The 17,781-nt window shown below is 37.3% G+C and overlaps 1 protein-coding gene across 3 annotated transcripts in view; it reads right to left on the bottom strand.

Annotated features, from left to right (window-relative positions):
* Positions 1 to 17,781, bottom strand: part of ORC3 (origin recognition complex subunit 3) — a 64,365-nt gene that overhangs the window by 9,301 nt on the left and 37,283 nt on the right. For all 3 annotated transcript variants that reach the window (XM_029944738.1, XM_029944739.1, XM_029944740.1), the window contains 3 exons: positions 15,774 to 15,890; positions 14,604 to 14,683; positions 1,315 to 1,448 (listed from right to left, as the gene is read on the bottom strand). In XM_029944738.1, coding sequence (XP_029800598.1) covers positions 1,315 to 1,448; positions 14,604 to 14,683; positions 15,774 to 15,890 — 331 coding nt within the window. The remainder of the gene's footprint in view (positions 1 to 1,314; positions 1,449 to 14,603; positions 14,684 to 15,773; positions 15,891 to 17,781) is intronic.

Genomic DNA, 17,781 nt, shown 5'->3' with positions numbered 1-17,781 from the left:
CAGCTAGCTGTGAAATCCGGAGCAAGTGTATTCTCTTCCTGGGCTTTAGTCTGGGAACCTGAACTCAATGATTTCTACACTAATTTCTAGTCCTTTAAAATACGATTTGAAAATGGTTCAGCTCATGCTCTAGTGCAGAAGAGCAATGCCTACACACAGCTGGAAGCGAACCATCTTAGTACTGTCCTTCCCCGTGCTGGCTGCTCCTGTCACTCCAGGCAAGGACACTCTCTCTTCATCTTCCACTGACTATGCGCTTCCGCCATGATCTAGCACGGCAGCTGTGGAGAGATATGGAGGGATCTCAGCAAAGGCAGCTTTCTTTAATCCAAAGGATTTTCAAGGCAAAGGAACACTTGCCAACCATAGAAAGGACTGACAGACATTTCAAGTGTGAGGTATTTTCATCATGCCACGTCCAATCTATGTGCTTACATACCAAGCTGTCTCTAACCCTCAACCTCGCAAATTAAAGTTTCCCTAAGTAGGGGAAGATATAGGGTCTAAACTCTTTTTGTTTGTTTTACCAAGAGAATACCATACTTTAGTGCTAGAACAAGAGCAAGAGAAGAGCCCATGAAAAGTTAATGATCCGTAGCAAGCCATGGTGCCCCTGGAGAACACGGAAGTCTCGCTGCATGAGAGAACATACCATGGCGACAATGCACAGCCAGGCATCCCAGCACTCAGCAAATGGAGATGACCACGAGGCCGGCGGGCAACATCAGGGAAATGACAACACTCCAACATGGGAGTGCCAGGCTGCCTCAGTTCATTTAGGACTGAAAGACTCCAGCTTTTATAAATCAGATTAAAGCAAAACTCATGCATATTTTGGTAATCAGCATACCAATGAGCCTCATTTTTGTGAAAGTGGTTCATAGCTATTAATTTTTCAGGCTTAGAAATGATTTATGCAGTGTTTTGAAATCTATAAAGAATTTGATGAATGCCTAAGAAAAAACATCTAAGAGGAGTCCTTAATTATGATGCCCTGCTACGCTCTCCAATCTTTTTCTTTTTGTTCCTTTTTTTTTTTTTTAAGGTAAATGTAAGTCTTCTAAACTGTCCATCTGGAGAAATAATTTTTTTCCTGCCCATTTGATGATTTTCATTGTTTAAACCAAATCTGGAAGAGAATCACTTGTCCTATTTGTGATTGTCAGGATATGACCATCTGAGGTTTGGTCTGCTGACTGACCATGAACTACTTTATCTCTTCATCTCTCAAACGTCAGAAAATGGGGTTTTCCATGTTATTTTATTTACTTAATGTCATTAACCAGTAGAATTGGCAAGATACTATATTCTCACCATCAAGACTCTGAAACTGGGCTAGAAACTCCTCTATTCTCTTTGCTGTGCTCCCAAGCTGCTCTTCAGAAGAGGTCTTAAAAACCTTGAGACACTTCTGAAGAATGGTCATCAGTTCATCCTTTGCCAACATCCTAGAACACAAGGACAGGAGACATACTGTAATGGGAAACTTAGTATACTTAAAAAACACTGCTTATTGAATGTTTCTGGTCAAAAAAAAGATGGTATAAATTCTTCACTAGTAGCTACCAAAGTTGGGGAGAGAGATTTTCCTCAATGTGTGCAACATTTCAGAAGTATTTAGAAAAGTTCTCATGATAAAGCTCAACTCAGAAACATACAAAGCTCCAGGCTCACAGCCTGAATGTAGCACTCACTAGGTTTGTAATACAGAGTAAATTACCAAACCTCTTTGACTCTTGGTTTCCTATGTCTATAAAATGGAAATAAGAATTCACATATTTCAGGGCACCTAGCATTGCTCAGTCGGTTAAGTGTCCAACTTTGGCTCAGGTCATGATCTCACAGTTCGTGGGTTTGAGCCCCGTGTTGGGCTCTGTGCTGACAGCTCGAAGCCTGGAGCCTATCTTTGGATTCTGTGTCTCCTCTCTCTGCTCGTCCCCTACTCATGCTGTCTCTCTCTCTCTCTCAAAAATAATAAAACATTAAAAAAAATTTTTAATTAAAAAAATTTTAAAAAGAATTTATATATTTCACAGGTTAGATGAAGGTTTAAAAATTAAATGAGATGCATTTGAAGACTCTAGTACAGTGCTTATCACACAGTAGGCATTTAACGTTAGTGTCCCTTTGCTTCAGATCTAAGTATGAGACAAAAATGTCTCTTGAGGCTTTAACACTGAAGCTAAATGAAAGCTTGTTTGAAAGGACCAAAAAAAAAAAGTCACAATAATTTCTCTAAGTATTACCATCTTAGCTATGTTTTAACATATTCTATGGGCTTTATAAATGTCAGTCAGTAAATCCACTAAATTTTAAGAAAGGTAAGCAATCTGTGTTTTATATAGCACAGGTGGAATGGTTGTATAATGCATTTAGGGCCACAGAGGAAATCTGTTAGAAACAGAGAACAGGGGCGCCTGGGTGGCTCAGTCGGTTAAGCGTCTGGCTTCCGGCTTTGGCTCAGGTCATGATCTCATGGTTCGTGGGTTCGAACCCCGCATCAGGCTCTGTGCTGACAGCTAGCTTCAGAGCTTGGAACCTGCTGCAGATTCTGTGTCTCCCTCTCTCTCTGACCCTCCCCTGCTCATGCTGTCTCTGTCTTTCATAAAAAAATTTTTTAAAAAATTAAAAGAAAAAAGAAAGAAACAGAACACAGATTTTCAAAAAATTAAGGTCCCATTCTCTCAACTAAGACCATATTCAGTAACAGAATGAAATGGAATTAGGTCAATATTAGTAATTACTAAGTGCCATGACACAAGTATAAAAATTATTTTCAGCAAATGGACCTAAAAAATGAAGACTACTATGATTAAAAGTTCTTGTATTAATCATTAAGGACTCAGATAAATCCAGAACATGGGCCATTCTGCAAGATATCTACCTTATGTTTGACATTTTTCATAATAAAAAATCTGGGAAAATACTAATATTACTAAGTCAGGAAAAAGATATAAAACTAAGTAGACTAAGATGACTAAGAAATTAAGCTGGTTACTTCAACTAAAATTTAAACCCAAACCAAAAAATAAAAAATTGTCATACAACCAATAAATATAGAAACTGGTAGCATGGACAAAAGTAAACTTCTGCCTAGTTTAAAGAGAAAGTATAAAATCTTCCTCCTTCTAAATAGTAATTACCCAAAATATTAGTGATCTTTATCTATGAATGAAAGATGGCTACAGGTCAAAGAAAACTAAACCAATACATTTAATTCTTGATTACATTTGACATTATTTAAAATGTCTGGCTTTCTATTGCCCAGATGAAGTTAAACTGTTAGAAGAGTTAACTCAAAGTCAGATACATGTCAACAGTCTGTTACACCTGACAAACCTTAGCCCTATTCAAACAGCCAAGATCAGCATTTCCAGGGTCCAACGAAACACTGACACTGGCCTGCTGGCAGGGGCGGAAGCCGATCACTCACAGCAGCAGCGCCCTGAGAAACAGCGTACCAGGCTGCAGGCAGCTGCTCCTGGCATCTCTTTGCAACTTACAAAACGGAGTACCGAGAAAGGCAAAGCCCAGTCTATTATTCATTTTCAGGATATAAGAAAAAAATGTCATTATGTCATATAATTTTGAAATCAAACTGTGTTAGTCCTAACTTTTAACATGACATTCGTTGGAGGGGGTAGATCCTTCACAGATATAAACATCCAGAAATTCAGAAAGTTATCACTCTTTTTCTTTAAAAAAATTTTTTTTAATGTTTTTATTTATTTTTGAGAGAGAGAGAGAGAGAGAGAGATAGCGTGAGCAGGGGAGGGTCAGAGAAGGGAGTCACAGGATCTGAAGACAGGCTCCAGGCTCTGAGTAGCGGTCAGCACAGAGCCTGATGTGGGGCTCGAACCCACGAACCGTGAGATCATGACCTGAGCTGAAGTCGGACACTTAACTGACTGAGCCACCCAGGGGCCCCCCCCCTTTTTTAAAAAATTTTTAATGCTTATTTCTGAGAGAGAGAAATCGTGTGTGCCTGCAAGCAGAAGCACGGGAGGGGCTGAGAGAGAAAGAGAAGGGAAGGAGACACAGAATTTGAAGCAGGCTCCAGGCTCTGAGCTGTCACCACAGAGCCCGATGTGGGGCTGGAATTCACAGAACTCTCAACCTGTGAGATCGTGACCTGAGCCAAAGTTGGACGCTTAACTGACTGAGCCACCCAGGCATCCCTATCACTTTTTCTTATTAGCCAAAGCCAATAATGTTCCCAAAATAACAAAAGATGTTACACTTTCCCAAGTGCTCTCTGGTTTAATATAAAATAAGACTTGAAGTAGTGCTAATAACATGACCGACCCAATAAAGTCATTAAATTTTTTCTATTAAATTATATATACACAGAATCAACATATGCTTGCTATCATCACTAGTATTTAACATTGTTCTAGAGTCCAGTCACTACAACAAATTAAGACAAAAGAAGTGGTACCAAAAAGAAAAAAAAAAGAAAAAAGTGGTATAAACATTAGAAAGGAAGATGGAATTTATTATTTGCAATGATGTGACTATAAGGTTGGAAATCTAAAAGAACTGTGTAAGTATTAAGGAGCATGAAGGATGTGTGGATGTAAGACATGTATACATATACACCTGTGTTAACACTACATGTACATATAATCCATCTTATATTAAACTATGTAATGGAAAAAAAGAATACTCAAAATGGCAACAAAAACTACAGAAAACAAAGCGATATACTTTATAACATATATGTAAGACATATCAAAAAAGAAAACCCTGAATAAGTGAAGAGACATCTTAACATTTTAGAGATACAAATTCATTCCAAATAAGTCTATACTTTTAACACTTCTTGAAACAAAAGTCCAGTCGGTATTTGTTTAAACTCCAATAAAATTATCCTAAAATTTATCTTGAAAAGTAACTGTTTCTTAAAAAGAGGAAAAATGTGTATATACTTGAGTGTGTGCAGTGGGGCTAGGAATATATTAAAAAGTATAAGCTACAGTGATTAAAATCAGATGGTACTTTATATGAAGGGACAGGCCAATAGTGAGAATAAGTCTACAAAGAGATCAAGGAATATTTAGGAATTGGGTACATAACAAGATAGCACTTCTAATCATTGAGGAAGAGATGGAAAGTAGTGGAAATAATTAGTTTGAGAAAAACAAATCATTACCTCAAAATATTTAAGATAGAATAAAGATGTGAGTATGGCACAGGGATAGGGGAAAGAACTAGTCCTTCAATTATAAAATACTAAAAGAAAATAAACATACTTAAGCCTTGTAATATTCAGCATCAGCATGCGGGTGGGGAAAAAAAATACTGATACTTTGTTGGGACAAGTGTACCTTGGAAAAAGTGTTTATATTTTAGACCCCAAAAGTCTATTATCTGTATGTTTATTTTTGTGAATTACACAAATGTATAAAAACATTCACAAAAAAATGTGACTACTGTAACAGTGAAGAATTACAAAGAACCTAAATCTATATCAAACAAGGGACTGATAAAATAAAATGCTACATTTTCAAAACAGGGGATATTCTGTAGCTGTGGTAAACAATTACATAATGCTAGTGATGACAGTTAACATTTATATGCACACGTGTACTTGGCATACGTTGATGTCTACTACACTATATGATGTAGTTACTATTATTATTCCCACATTAGGAGATGAGGAAACAGAGACAGAGAAAACTTAAGTAATTTGTCTAGAGTCTGGCAAGTGGCAAGGACCAATTTGGTAATCTGACTGGATTAGAACCCAGTCGGGCTTGGCACCCATGCTCTTCACAACCATGCTGCACAACATCTCAAGACACAGTATCCATGGTAGAATGTTAGGTACAAAACAAATAATTACCAGAACAAAAATGAACCAAATTTCAAAACCAAAAAAATGAAAGTTGTAGAACATCCTAATACAGTATGATTCAATACCTGTTTGTCTCTAGAAAAAAAATCTAGAAGTACAAACTACTAGCAGTAGATGACCAGCTTTCAAAATTATAGAACACGAATGGTAATATCAAAAAGCACTGTTATGTTTTCATTTAAATTATTATTAGAATGTCTCCACTTTGGACAAACCAAACCTAATTAAACAAAACTGAAAACTAAAAAATGAAAATTTTATCCCCCAAAGTTTTTTATAATAGCACCCAAATAGAAAATTAAGGATTAAGTCTAGCCAGTAGCCCAGTATTTTTCAAACTGAGTTTTCAAAATGGGTTTCAACCATTAGTAAGTCATGAAACCATTCATTCATTCATTCAATGAACACTTATTGAATGCCTACTATATGCCAGGCACTGTTCTGCGCATTTGGGAGATATCTCAGTGAAACAAATATCCCTGTCTTCCTGAAACCTGTATTCTAACAGAGGTGGGGAGTGGGGGGTAGGGCACAGACAACAAACACTATGTCTCATATTACATAGTAAATGACATTTACTAGTAAAAATTGACATTTATTGACATTGACAAAATATTAAGGGGAGGAAGTCTGGGGAGGAGCAGATAGGTTTGAATTTCAAAATGATTATTAGGCCTCATTGAGAAGATATTTGACCAACCATGTGAAAGAGGTAAGAGAGTATCTAGAAGAACTTTTCCTGGCAGAGAGAATAATGCATGCAAAGGTCCTACACTGAGTGTATGTCTGGCATATCCAAGAACAAGGAGGCCAAGATGGCTGGAGTAAAAAGAGAGATCAAGTAGTAGGAAATGAAATAAGAGATGGGCAATACGGGGCTAAATCATGGAGGGTCACTATGTAGACTGAGGCTCTTATTCTGAGTGAAAAGGGGAGTTAATGGAGAGTTTTGAGCAAAGGAGTGACATTATATGATGGATTTTAAAAGGACTGTGCTGACTGATGTTTTGAGAAAAACCCAGAGGGGAACATGTATGAAAGCACAGGAAACCAGTTTTACAGTTTTCCATATGAGAGACCAACAGCCATTTGGATAGGTGGTACCAGTGAGGGAAGGTGGCAAGAAGAGGTTTGGTTCTTCTATCTTGAAGCCACAACTCAAGTTTTTGGCTTTCAACAATGGGAAGGATAATAAAAAGACTGACTGCATGAAGATTCTAAGGTTCAAAGGAAGATCAGGCATTCAGTTTTCAACATGTTAACTTTGAAACGTGTATTGGATATCCAACTGGAGATGCTAATGAGGTACATGGAATAACAGTCTGGCAATCAGGAAAAAAAATGTGGGCTTTTGACCAACCCCAGCACACTGTAATGTTTGGGTGTCAGGGAGAAGAGAAACCACCAAAGAAGACAGAAGGAGCATGCCCTGAGGTAGGAGGAAACCGGAGAATCGGGATCCTGAATGTCATTAAGGAAAGAGTGCTGATGCTGATAACAGCTTAACACAAATGAAGACGAAGCAGGACTGACCAATAGATTTAGGAATAGGAAGGTCACGATGACCTTCTTCAAAGTGCTTTTAATAGAGTGCAAAAACCAAATCAGGTAAGAGAATGAAAGGAGAGGAACTGGAGATAGTGTGACATGCTTTGAACTCTGGTGGATCCCATTTAGCATTCAGCTTTAAAAATACAATAAAACTAAAAAGAAAATATCAGAATTATTAAATATGAAAGCTACCACACTAAAGAGAAAGGGAAAAAATGCATTAAGATAGGTCACATTAATGCTGAAAAAGCTATTTATCTTTAACCAACTTAAAGCTTATGATACTTAATGTGTTAAAAGCTTTATAGGTTGTTACAAAAGAAATGTTTCCTTAACTAAGACAGAAAGAGAATCATTTAGCAATCATTAAAAACAATCATCCTGCAGGGCAATGTAGTGTTCTGCTTCATCATGCAGAAAGCCAATAATTCCTGGTTAAGTACTGATTATATAAATGTCTAATTGAGAACAGGCTATAAGGAGAAACTGGTCAATCCATGGCTAATGCAAAAATCCTCTAAATAGTGAGTTCTCATGTTTTAAACAGACATTATCATAAATTAGCTTTTAAAAATATTCAAAAATTCAAACCTGCAATATGTCAATGAAGACTAGAAGAAAATAAAAAAGCTTACAAAAACGATATTCATAGAGATTATCTTCTTCAAAGACAACACAACAAAGCAATCATACACGGTAACAAGTGAAACAGAAACCAAAAATATGCATAGTTCTTCCTATGCCTTGATATTTTAGGTTAGGTGCCACTTCCTCTGTGAAACTGCTCAATCTCCTCAGTGGAGGTTAACTGTCCAATTAGACCTCACCCGTCACAGCACTTATTACCCTGTATTGTGGTTGCCTACTTGTCCACCTTAACCCCTCACTTGGCCAGCGTAGGTAAGAACTAGGGTCATCTTTGTAATCAGATCAGTGGCTCCACATATCAAGCATTAACCAAAACTTTTTGAAACGATGAACAAGGCAATGGCCCTGCACTGACAGTTTCATGACCCCAGGCCTCAGTGAACAATAATTTCTCTATTTACAAACTGGTTCATGTAGGGGAGCACTTGGAAGTCAGAGTGCCCTCTGTGGAACATCATGCTCTTTTCCGTCAAAATGAATACATTAAATTACATTATATAGTTAGAAACAACTTGAGTAAACTAAAATATGTACATATTTTAATGTACTATTTACTTCAATATTTTTATGCCATATATAGTTTATATACTTATATTTCTTTTTCAAAAGAAAACAGTTGTCAAACTAAGTTTGATTAGCTATCTCTTACTTAACATTTTTAACATTTCCTAGCTATCTGCTCATTTTCTAGCAGAAAATAGCAGGCACTAAATGTTTAGTAGAGAAAAAGTTAAATACAAATTCAGATCTATTTTGTTCGCTGAAATTAAGAAAACCACTACTCGCTATTAGTAGTAGAATATCTTGTTCCAGTTTGGGAACCAATCTGAGATTAACTGCCTCAAGCCAACCAGCTTCTCCACCAATAAAGACTTCTTTCAATGGCTTCATTTGTTTTTTCTATTTTTTGTACGCTCTACTGATTCCCCTTTATTTTCTAGAACAGTGTTTCTCAAAATGTGGTCCCTTGGACCATCTGTCCAAATGTTGTGGAGTGCTTATTAAATGCAGATTCCTTTTGTCTGCTACACTCAAGTTCCTAAAAGATTCAGAATCACTGGTGAGACGGCAAAAGTATACATGTTTAGTGCACATGATGATTTAGTACATGCATGATTCTTATGCATGCTAAAGCCTGAAAAATCGTAACTTTAAAAACGGCAACTATCAACATCTTTTGCTATTGAATGAGCTTCAACAATTCAGTTCTTTGATTTTACCACAAGTGTGCAGATGCCTGTGGAGGACCTGGCATGAGGCAGATTCATGACTGGCAATCCTTGTTCTAAGAAATAAATTACATTTTAACTGTATGGTCTCATACACCTTCTGTATGGACAAATTTAGATCACCAAAAGCTAAATTATGCTATTTAGGAAGCATCTCATTAACTGTGGAGCTGTGCTATTTTTCATAACTAGATCTTTAAATCTCACCTAAAGCTGATCTGCAAATTCAGGAAACAATTCCAAATCTCTAGTCTCTTTCAACTAATCTAAAGTGATCAAATGTTAGTATTATTACTTAGGTCATGTTTTTTTTTAACTCAATGAAAGCTGAGCTGACCTGCTAATATATTACTGTTTAACTTTTTCAAAAGCCTCACTCAGAAATTAGAGTAATTTCTTTCAGCTTAAATTCCTTCAGCTATCAATCAACTTCAATGTATAAATCTGTTTGTATAGCAAACTCATGAGGTTACACTTGGGATAAGCAGACTAGACACTGTGGTTCCTTTCATTTATATGTCTATACTCTGCGCCAAGATGCCTACTGTCAGAATGGGAGGGGGGGTTTTGAGGCCATAGAATCTTGTTTGACTGGTTTGTTTTAACATTTGAGGTGTGCTCCGAACATGGACTGCTGGCCACAAACCCACAGAAATTACCTTTTATACTACCTCTCAAATAACTGGAATAGTGCTGAAAAACAGACTTGACTTTGAAGATTCAGATTTAAATTCCAGCTCTGCCAACCACAGAGAAGTCACTCAGTGTTTTCAGCTTTGGCTTCCTTATTTGGAAGAAAAATGAGATAATCCTAGATAAGTAATTCCCAACTGATGGGCAAGGGGCAATACAAATTCCCTTAAGAAGAGAGGCACACTTTTCATTACTCTCAATCCAAGAACCATTGCATAGCACGCCATGGCTACTGATGTGAAATTGCAGTCCTCTTTGGGTCCAGCTCATCTATCATATTCCTGTGAGTTGAGGACTCTAAGACTTTCATCAATACCCTTAAAACCTTATTATCAAAGCAAGGTTTTTCCAAATTCAAAAGCCTGAAAAATGCTCGGTCAAGTGTTTGATTTCTAGATGGCTTTTTAGAAATTCTCTCCAATAGGAAGGTAGATTTTTCCACTTAAGGTCTTTCATAGCTGACCACAAAAAGCCCAGTGTACTCACCTTGCTCACTGCTGGGTTAGCACCATTTTTGCCACTTTCAGTTCCCAAATGGTATTTTAAGTTAAATATACTCTTATATAATAATAAATGCTTGAGTAAAAAATTAACCAACTCATATCCTGTATAGGGATGTGGTCTTCATGTCCAAAGGTTGACTGCAAGAAGAAAGGCTACGGAGGACGTGCAGAACCACGGTACTCATGTCAAACTACAACCTTTTATAAAGGCATACCTGCAAGCTCCCCACATGCATATCAATGTCTGCTGCATACATTTTAAAAATAACTGTGATATACAATTTTGTCTTTTTCCACTCATGAGTATCTGACATTTTCCCACATCACAAACACCATGTAAATACACTTTAAAATGGAGATAATTAGCATATAACATTAGTTTCACGTGTACATGATTTGATATGTGTATATACTGTGAAATGATCACCATAAGAAGTCTAGTTAATATTCATCACTGCACATAGTTATACATTTTCTTTCTTGCGATGAGAACTTTTAAGATTTACTCTATCAGCAATGTTCAATTACATCCCCAGGGCTTCTTTATTTTATTAACTGGAATTTGTACTCTTTGACTCCCTTCACCCATTTTGCCCACCCCCACCTCTGGCAACTAGCAATCTGTTCTTGGTATCTGAGTTCAGTGTTATAGCAGGACTGAATAGTATTACACTGTGTGTGTGTGTGTGTGTGTGTGTGTGTGTGTGGGTGTGTATTTTTATTTATCCATTCCTTCATTGATGGGCACTTGGCTTGTTTCCATGTCTTGGCTGTTGTGAATGGCTGCAATAAACATGGGAGTACTAGTATCTTGAGTTAGCATTTTCATTTCCTTCAGATAATACCTAGAAGTGGAATGGTCAAATGTAGTTCTATTTTTAGTGTTTTTAAGAATCTCCACACTGCTTTCCATAACGACTGCACCCATTTATAGCTCCACCACCAGGGCACAAGTATTCCTCATTATTACTTGTTATTTCTTGACTTTTTGCTAACAGCTTCTTAACAGGTGTGAGGTGGTATCTCATTAAGGTTTTCATTTGCATTTCTCTTCTAACATGACTAGTCATGTTAAGCATCTTTTCATGTACCTGTTGGCCATGTGTATGTCTTCTTTGGAAAAATGTCTGTTTAGATTAGATCCTCTGCGCATTTTTTAATCAATTGTTTGTTTTCTCTATTGAATTGTATGAGTTCTTTATATATTTTGGATACTAAACCATGTATTTAGATATTAAACCAGATGTACAACTTACTAATATTTTCTCCCATTTGATGGGTTGCCTTTTCATTTTGTTGATGGTTTCTCCTTTACCATTTATTTATTTTTTTATTTCTCCTTTACTATTTAGAAGCTTTTTGGCTTGATGAAGTCCTACCTATTTATTTTTGCTTTTGGTATCAAAGCCAAAATATCATTGCCAAGACCAAAGTCAAGGAGCTTCATTTATGTTTTCTTCTAGTTTTGTGGTTTCAAGTCTGTGTTCAAATCTTTAATCCATTTTGAGTTGATTTTTGTGACTGGTTTTAAGAAACACCAGTCCAGTTTTCCCAGCACCATTTATTAAAGAGGCTGTCCATTCTTTATGATCGATTCTTGCCTCTTCTGTCATAAACTATCCATATATTTATGAATTTATTTCTGGGCTTTCTATTCTGTTCCATTCATCTATGTGTCTTCTTTTTTTTTTTTAATGTCAACACCATGCTGTTTTGTAATACAGCTTGAAATCAAGAGAGATGATGCCTCCCCATCTGTACACTTTCTCAAGATTGGTTAGCTATTCTGTTGTGGTTCCATACAAATATTAGAAATTAAATACTTTACAGTGATCACAAAATGTTTTGTCAAGTTGACCTATAGTCATTTAAACATGTCAGTTTCCAGATAAAAGGGATTTTTCAAGAGAAATACTGCCTTTAAGGAACTTAACAAAAAAAGTCAAACTGGAAATGTTTCTAGACTATGTTCCACAGTACCTTCGTTTTTCTTCCTAAGTGACATTCAGTGAGCATTGTAAGCTTATTTTTTCTCATCACTTGAATCATTTGAAGACAGGTGATGGGAATGTCTGGTTTCCTAAATTCAGATGATTCCTACTAAGAATGCCTAAACTGAGAAGTGTGCTTGACTTCCTATCTACATCTAATCTGCACGAAAGGGAAAAGAAATCCATTCTGGAGATTCCCAGATTTTGTAGTGCCCAGACTCTAACCTGTCCTTGCTGCACCTGTCATACTTTTTCCTTAGTTCTTTTTATATTCCTATGTTACTGACCTCAGTTTAGCAAAATAACTGAAACTTCACTTTCTATTATTGCTTCTGCTTTACTCAGACCCCCAAGTCCATACTTTAGATCTCAGCAAGAATACTGGAAAGCACAATAGCTGTGATCTCAGATCTGGACTAGAATTCTGGTTCCATCAACAGCTAAGAGATCTCAAACAAATTCTAAGCCCTATATATGCTTCAGTATCCTAAGTTGTAAAGTATGGATAATAGTATCTGCCACAAAGGTATACTTGTGTACTAAACAGAAAATTTACTGAAAGTGCCACCTAACACAGTGCCCGACACACTGCAAACGCTTATAAACAAACAGTGGTTACGACTGTCACCATTACTATTACTGCTCATGTTTCCTTAACCTAGTTTAGAATTGGCATTCTTGACCCTTATATCCCAAGATTACCAATGCCAGAAAAATGTAGAAAGAAAAAAGCAAGCCCCTCCCTGACAAAGAAATCTATGAATTTGAGAATACTCAACTGGAAAAGGAAGACAACCACTAGTCACAAAGATTAAAGAGGAAACTCAGCAAGAATCAACTGGGTGTTGAGATAGGAATGTTGACTTGAATAGAAAGCAAACGAAGTCTCAGTTGACATATATAAGTACACAGAAATCTCTTACTGGCATTGAAAAAAATGAAATAAAACAGAGCTTTTCAGTGGCAATCTAGTTTCCATGGGGAGTTATTTTTCCAGATAGCATAAAATTAGTTTCCTATCTTAAGCTGCACCTGCTAGATCACTAACATTTGTATTATTAAGTCTCTGGACCTAAAGTGCTTTCAATGTGAATTTTCCTCCTACTGTGCCCATCTGTTCTTTTCTTGTGGGCCCAGAGGAAACCAAGACTTAATAAATATTCAGTTCTCAGACTTCTTTATATTTTCATATAAGCATTTATATTCACTGAGGAAAATTATAAGTGTGTGTGCAGAAACTTAACTCACACTTGGTTTTCCTTTCCTCATTTTCCAAGTGGTCATTATTTTTACAGAAGACTAAAAAGTCACCATATATATCAGTAAAACCAAGAAAAACAGATGATTATAATTTTAAAAGGTCAATTTGTCAGGGTGGTGAGTGATCTCTGATATGTGAGAATAACACCAAGATGTCTTACTTATATAATATTAGATACATTTATGATTTCCAGTGAAATGAGAGCAGGGCCAGCTCAGATCAGGTAAGGCATCAAGGCCACTGCCTCCTCACCACTGCTCCTCAAGTTCAGCAGTGACCTCCTTCACAGGACACATTTCACCAAGGGCTGCTGCTCCTCCACCCATCCTGATCAGGGCCATGGTGAGCTCACCTTCCATGCCTACTTTTCCTGCCATGCCATCGAGCTGGCAAGATTAAAATTATCCATACCTAAGCCCTCCTCAGGTAGTGTCAATATTGGACTAAACACTCATTTTACTTTAAAAAGCACAAGTTCGGGATGCCTGGGTGGTTCAGTCGGTTGAGCATTCAACTCTTGATTTTGGCTCAGGCAGGATCCCAGGGTTGTGTGATCGACCCCAATTCAGGCTCCAGGTTGAGCACTGAACCGATTTGAGATTCTCTCTCTCCCTCTGCCCCTCTCCTCCACTCACTCTCTCTCTCTAGGGGAAAAAAAACCCCCACAAGTTCAAAAACAAGGTCAAATTGGCAAAGAAATGGATGGTTGCTAAATTAAAACCACCATAAACCAAACTTATCTTTCAGGTATATACAAATGTTAGACAAAGCATGGCTACTCAGAAACCCCTTGGCAGGCAACATCCTGGAGAAAGGGGTTACTTACTGGCAGGCTTACAGCAGACAAGACAGAAAAAAAACCAAAGCTACCTCAGCAGCTGCAAGGCTGATTCGTACTCCTCTGAATCCCATATGTTCTTTTCTAAACAAGTGCAGTACAGCTCTCTGATCTGTAAGTAAAAAGTACACTTGTGAGGAACCAAAAGGGATATACTAAGTTACACACTGCTCATTTGACATGATAATAAATGGTCAAGACAAAAAAAACCCAACTGTTATTAAAAACAATCCTTTTCTTTAGAGGACAACAGATTGGGCATACATCACATAGGTCAGGCTTTATAAGACTACCATTAACATAAAGACAAAATGAGACTATATTGGGACTGCCTGATAATACTGATCATACTGCAACAGGAAAATAATAAAAATGATATATGATTATTAAAAAGAAAGCTTAATGGCAGAAATCATTTCATAAATCATTCCTATGTATTTATATTTGTTCTCTAAACCTTTATTTATTTACTTATCTATATATTCACTTATGAGGGAGGGGGAAGGGAGGGAGAAAGAGAGAGAGATTGTGAATGTGGGAGAGGGGCAGAGAGAGAGGGAGAGAGAGAATTCTAAGCAGGCTCTACGCTCAGCCTGGAGCCCGACATGGGTCTCAATCCTTCAACTTTGGATCATGACCCGAGCCGAAATCAAGAGTTGGATGCTTAACTGACTCTGACTGAGCCACCCAGGTACCTAACCCTGTTAGGTTGCATCCTGTTAAGGATGCAAATACTTAGGAATACAGAATTATTCCACTATCATCCACTCTCTAGCTGGTTCACAGGTTTAGGGTATGACACAAAGGCCAGTGGGGCATCATTTTGCCGGGGCAGAAATGCTGTTAATGCAAGCTTAACCATTAAGCATTCTCAAACAGATTCTTTTTTCCATTTTGATAAGGAGAGGACATGACAAAGAAGTGTGAAAGAAAAAAGTTACAATGCCTTAGAACAAATACATTTGCAGGGAAAGCAACACCGCTAGGATTCATGTGGTTTTTTCTAGCTGCAGCCATCAGAACAAAATATACTGCTTCAATTACCAGTAATGTGTACAGCTGGAATGGATTTAGATTGTGCACCCGGTGCATGATTTGGATCCATTTCAAATTCTGATGCCTAAATGCTGCTGAAATCAAAGCAAGAAACTACTGATATTCCTACAGCAGAGATTACAAATGAGGAAGTAAGTTCTGGTTACCTGTCGACCCAATGGGTACTTAGGAAGCGAAGAGGTGAACTGATGAAGACATCTCAAAACCAGGAAGTAATCTGTATGGTAAACATGTAAGTTTTCTAGTAATGATTGTACTTCCTCCTAAAAATCACAAAATACATTATAAATGTGTAAGTCAGTAATTGAAAGAATAGTAAAATCTACTTCACAAATATATATAATTCCTGGAAAACGGATGAGAAAAGATGCAGAATTACAAATTAATTTTCTTAATTTTGAAAATTAGTAAGGCACACAGAATCCAGGTTAAAGGCTGGGTATTTTTGATTTAGTATCAAGTCTGGCAATATTTTACACACACCAAAATCAGTCCTGTTGTTTCCTTCTATCTACAGCATTGCCATTATAACTTAGCTCCCTAAAATACAAGTGTGCAAAAAACATGTTGTTCGATACCTGCCTGTGCCCGTCACTTGGTATGTGCCACAGCAGGGTAAGCCAACCACCCTCTACCTCGCTGGCATCAGAAGTGCGGTAGTGAGGTGATCACCATGGAGCCCAATCATTAAGTTGCTGAGGTTCCATTTAAGGCTTATGCTTCTCTTAAAGTAGAGTCAGAATTGTGTTTCAAAGGGAAGAAAGACTATATAAGAAACACCATAGGTTGGGGTGCCTGGGTGGCTCAGTCGGTTGAGCGTCCGACTTTGGCTCAGGTCAGATCTCATGTTCATGGTTCGAGCCCCGCATCAGGCTCTGTGCTGGCAGCTAGCTCAGAGCCTGGAGCCTGCTTCCGGTTCTGTGCCTCCTTCTTTCTCTGCCCTCCCCCTCTCATGCTATGTCTCTCTCTGTATCAAAAGTAAATAAACATTAAAAAAAATGTTTTAAAAACAACAAAAAAGAAACACCATAGGTGATTCTGATAAATGCCTGCCTTCTGTTGAGAATTTCTAATACTGGTTTTATTCACTTTACTAATTAAGAAAAAATGAAAAAGAGAAATCTGAAGCCATCAAGCTTTAGAATTTAAGACTCCAACAAGTATAATATGAGAGACAATATCTTAAGAAACTGATGGGATGACTAATCTCACAACTCAGATTCAAAAGGGTTTTTTGGGGGGGGGAATAGTTTGGAAACGATTTTAACACACTACATTCTATCAACATCCAAGTATTTTTCAGACTTCAAATACTTTTACAACTACTTCATCCTGTTCAACCCTTAAAAAGATTATGATCTGTGGCATGGTCTTCACACTTTTTTCTTCTCTGTAAGTCAAATAAAGTACTTTACCTGCTAGGGTGGGGTCTTCCCCCCAGTAATATCTAGCTGTCAAGTCTGCAGAAAATAACACCTCAGATATGAATAGACTCAAGCAAACCTAACCCATAAAAAGCAACAAATCGGATATATTTCCCTAAACTCTAATGCACTTAGAAATCAATTCCTTCATCAGCAATCTACAGATTACCTGAAAGCACAAGGCAAATGAAAAAGCTTTCAGAATCAAAGTGTTTTTCCTCCCAGTATTTGAGTTAGTTGGTAATTTCAAAAATCGAGGTCTCCTATCATAACACTCACCACTGGGAGAGTACATTCAATTCTAATTTTACTATATTGTAACATGGAGAGTGCATAAAGCCACTGTTTGCCTAATGTATGCCTGAAGAGCTTTTAAACAAAGAAAAGTATTCTGGAGAGAAAGGAATCTATTACTGAATAATAACCACACGTCATGCTTCCTGCACTACCTATTTCTTGTGCTTTGTGGAGTACATGCATGTACAAGTAATAGGTGATACAGTCGAACTGAATTTACTTGGAGGAGAAAACAGAAACACTTTATACCTCGAGTGCAATGTTGCACATCTAAGAACTATGCCTTGGGTAAGGGTGAGAGGTGGATTATGCATATGCTCTACTCCGGGAAGGTATCAGTCCCTTTCTACCTCTCTGTGATTACATCCCTGTACCCAGTGGAATTCTGGGCATTTAAAACATGTTTTGTTTTGTTTTGTTCACATAACGCAGC

This window comes from Suricata suricatta, chromosome 7, assembly GCF_006229205.1.
Source record: "Suricata suricatta isolate VVHF042 chromosome 7, meerkat_22Aug2017_6uvM2_HiC, whole genome shotgun sequence".
In the NCBI taxonomy this organism is placed as follows: Eukaryota; Metazoa; Chordata; class Mammalia; order Carnivora; family Herpestidae; genus Suricata; species Suricata suricatta.
This window is presented reverse-complemented; position numbering and strand designations above follow the sequence as displayed.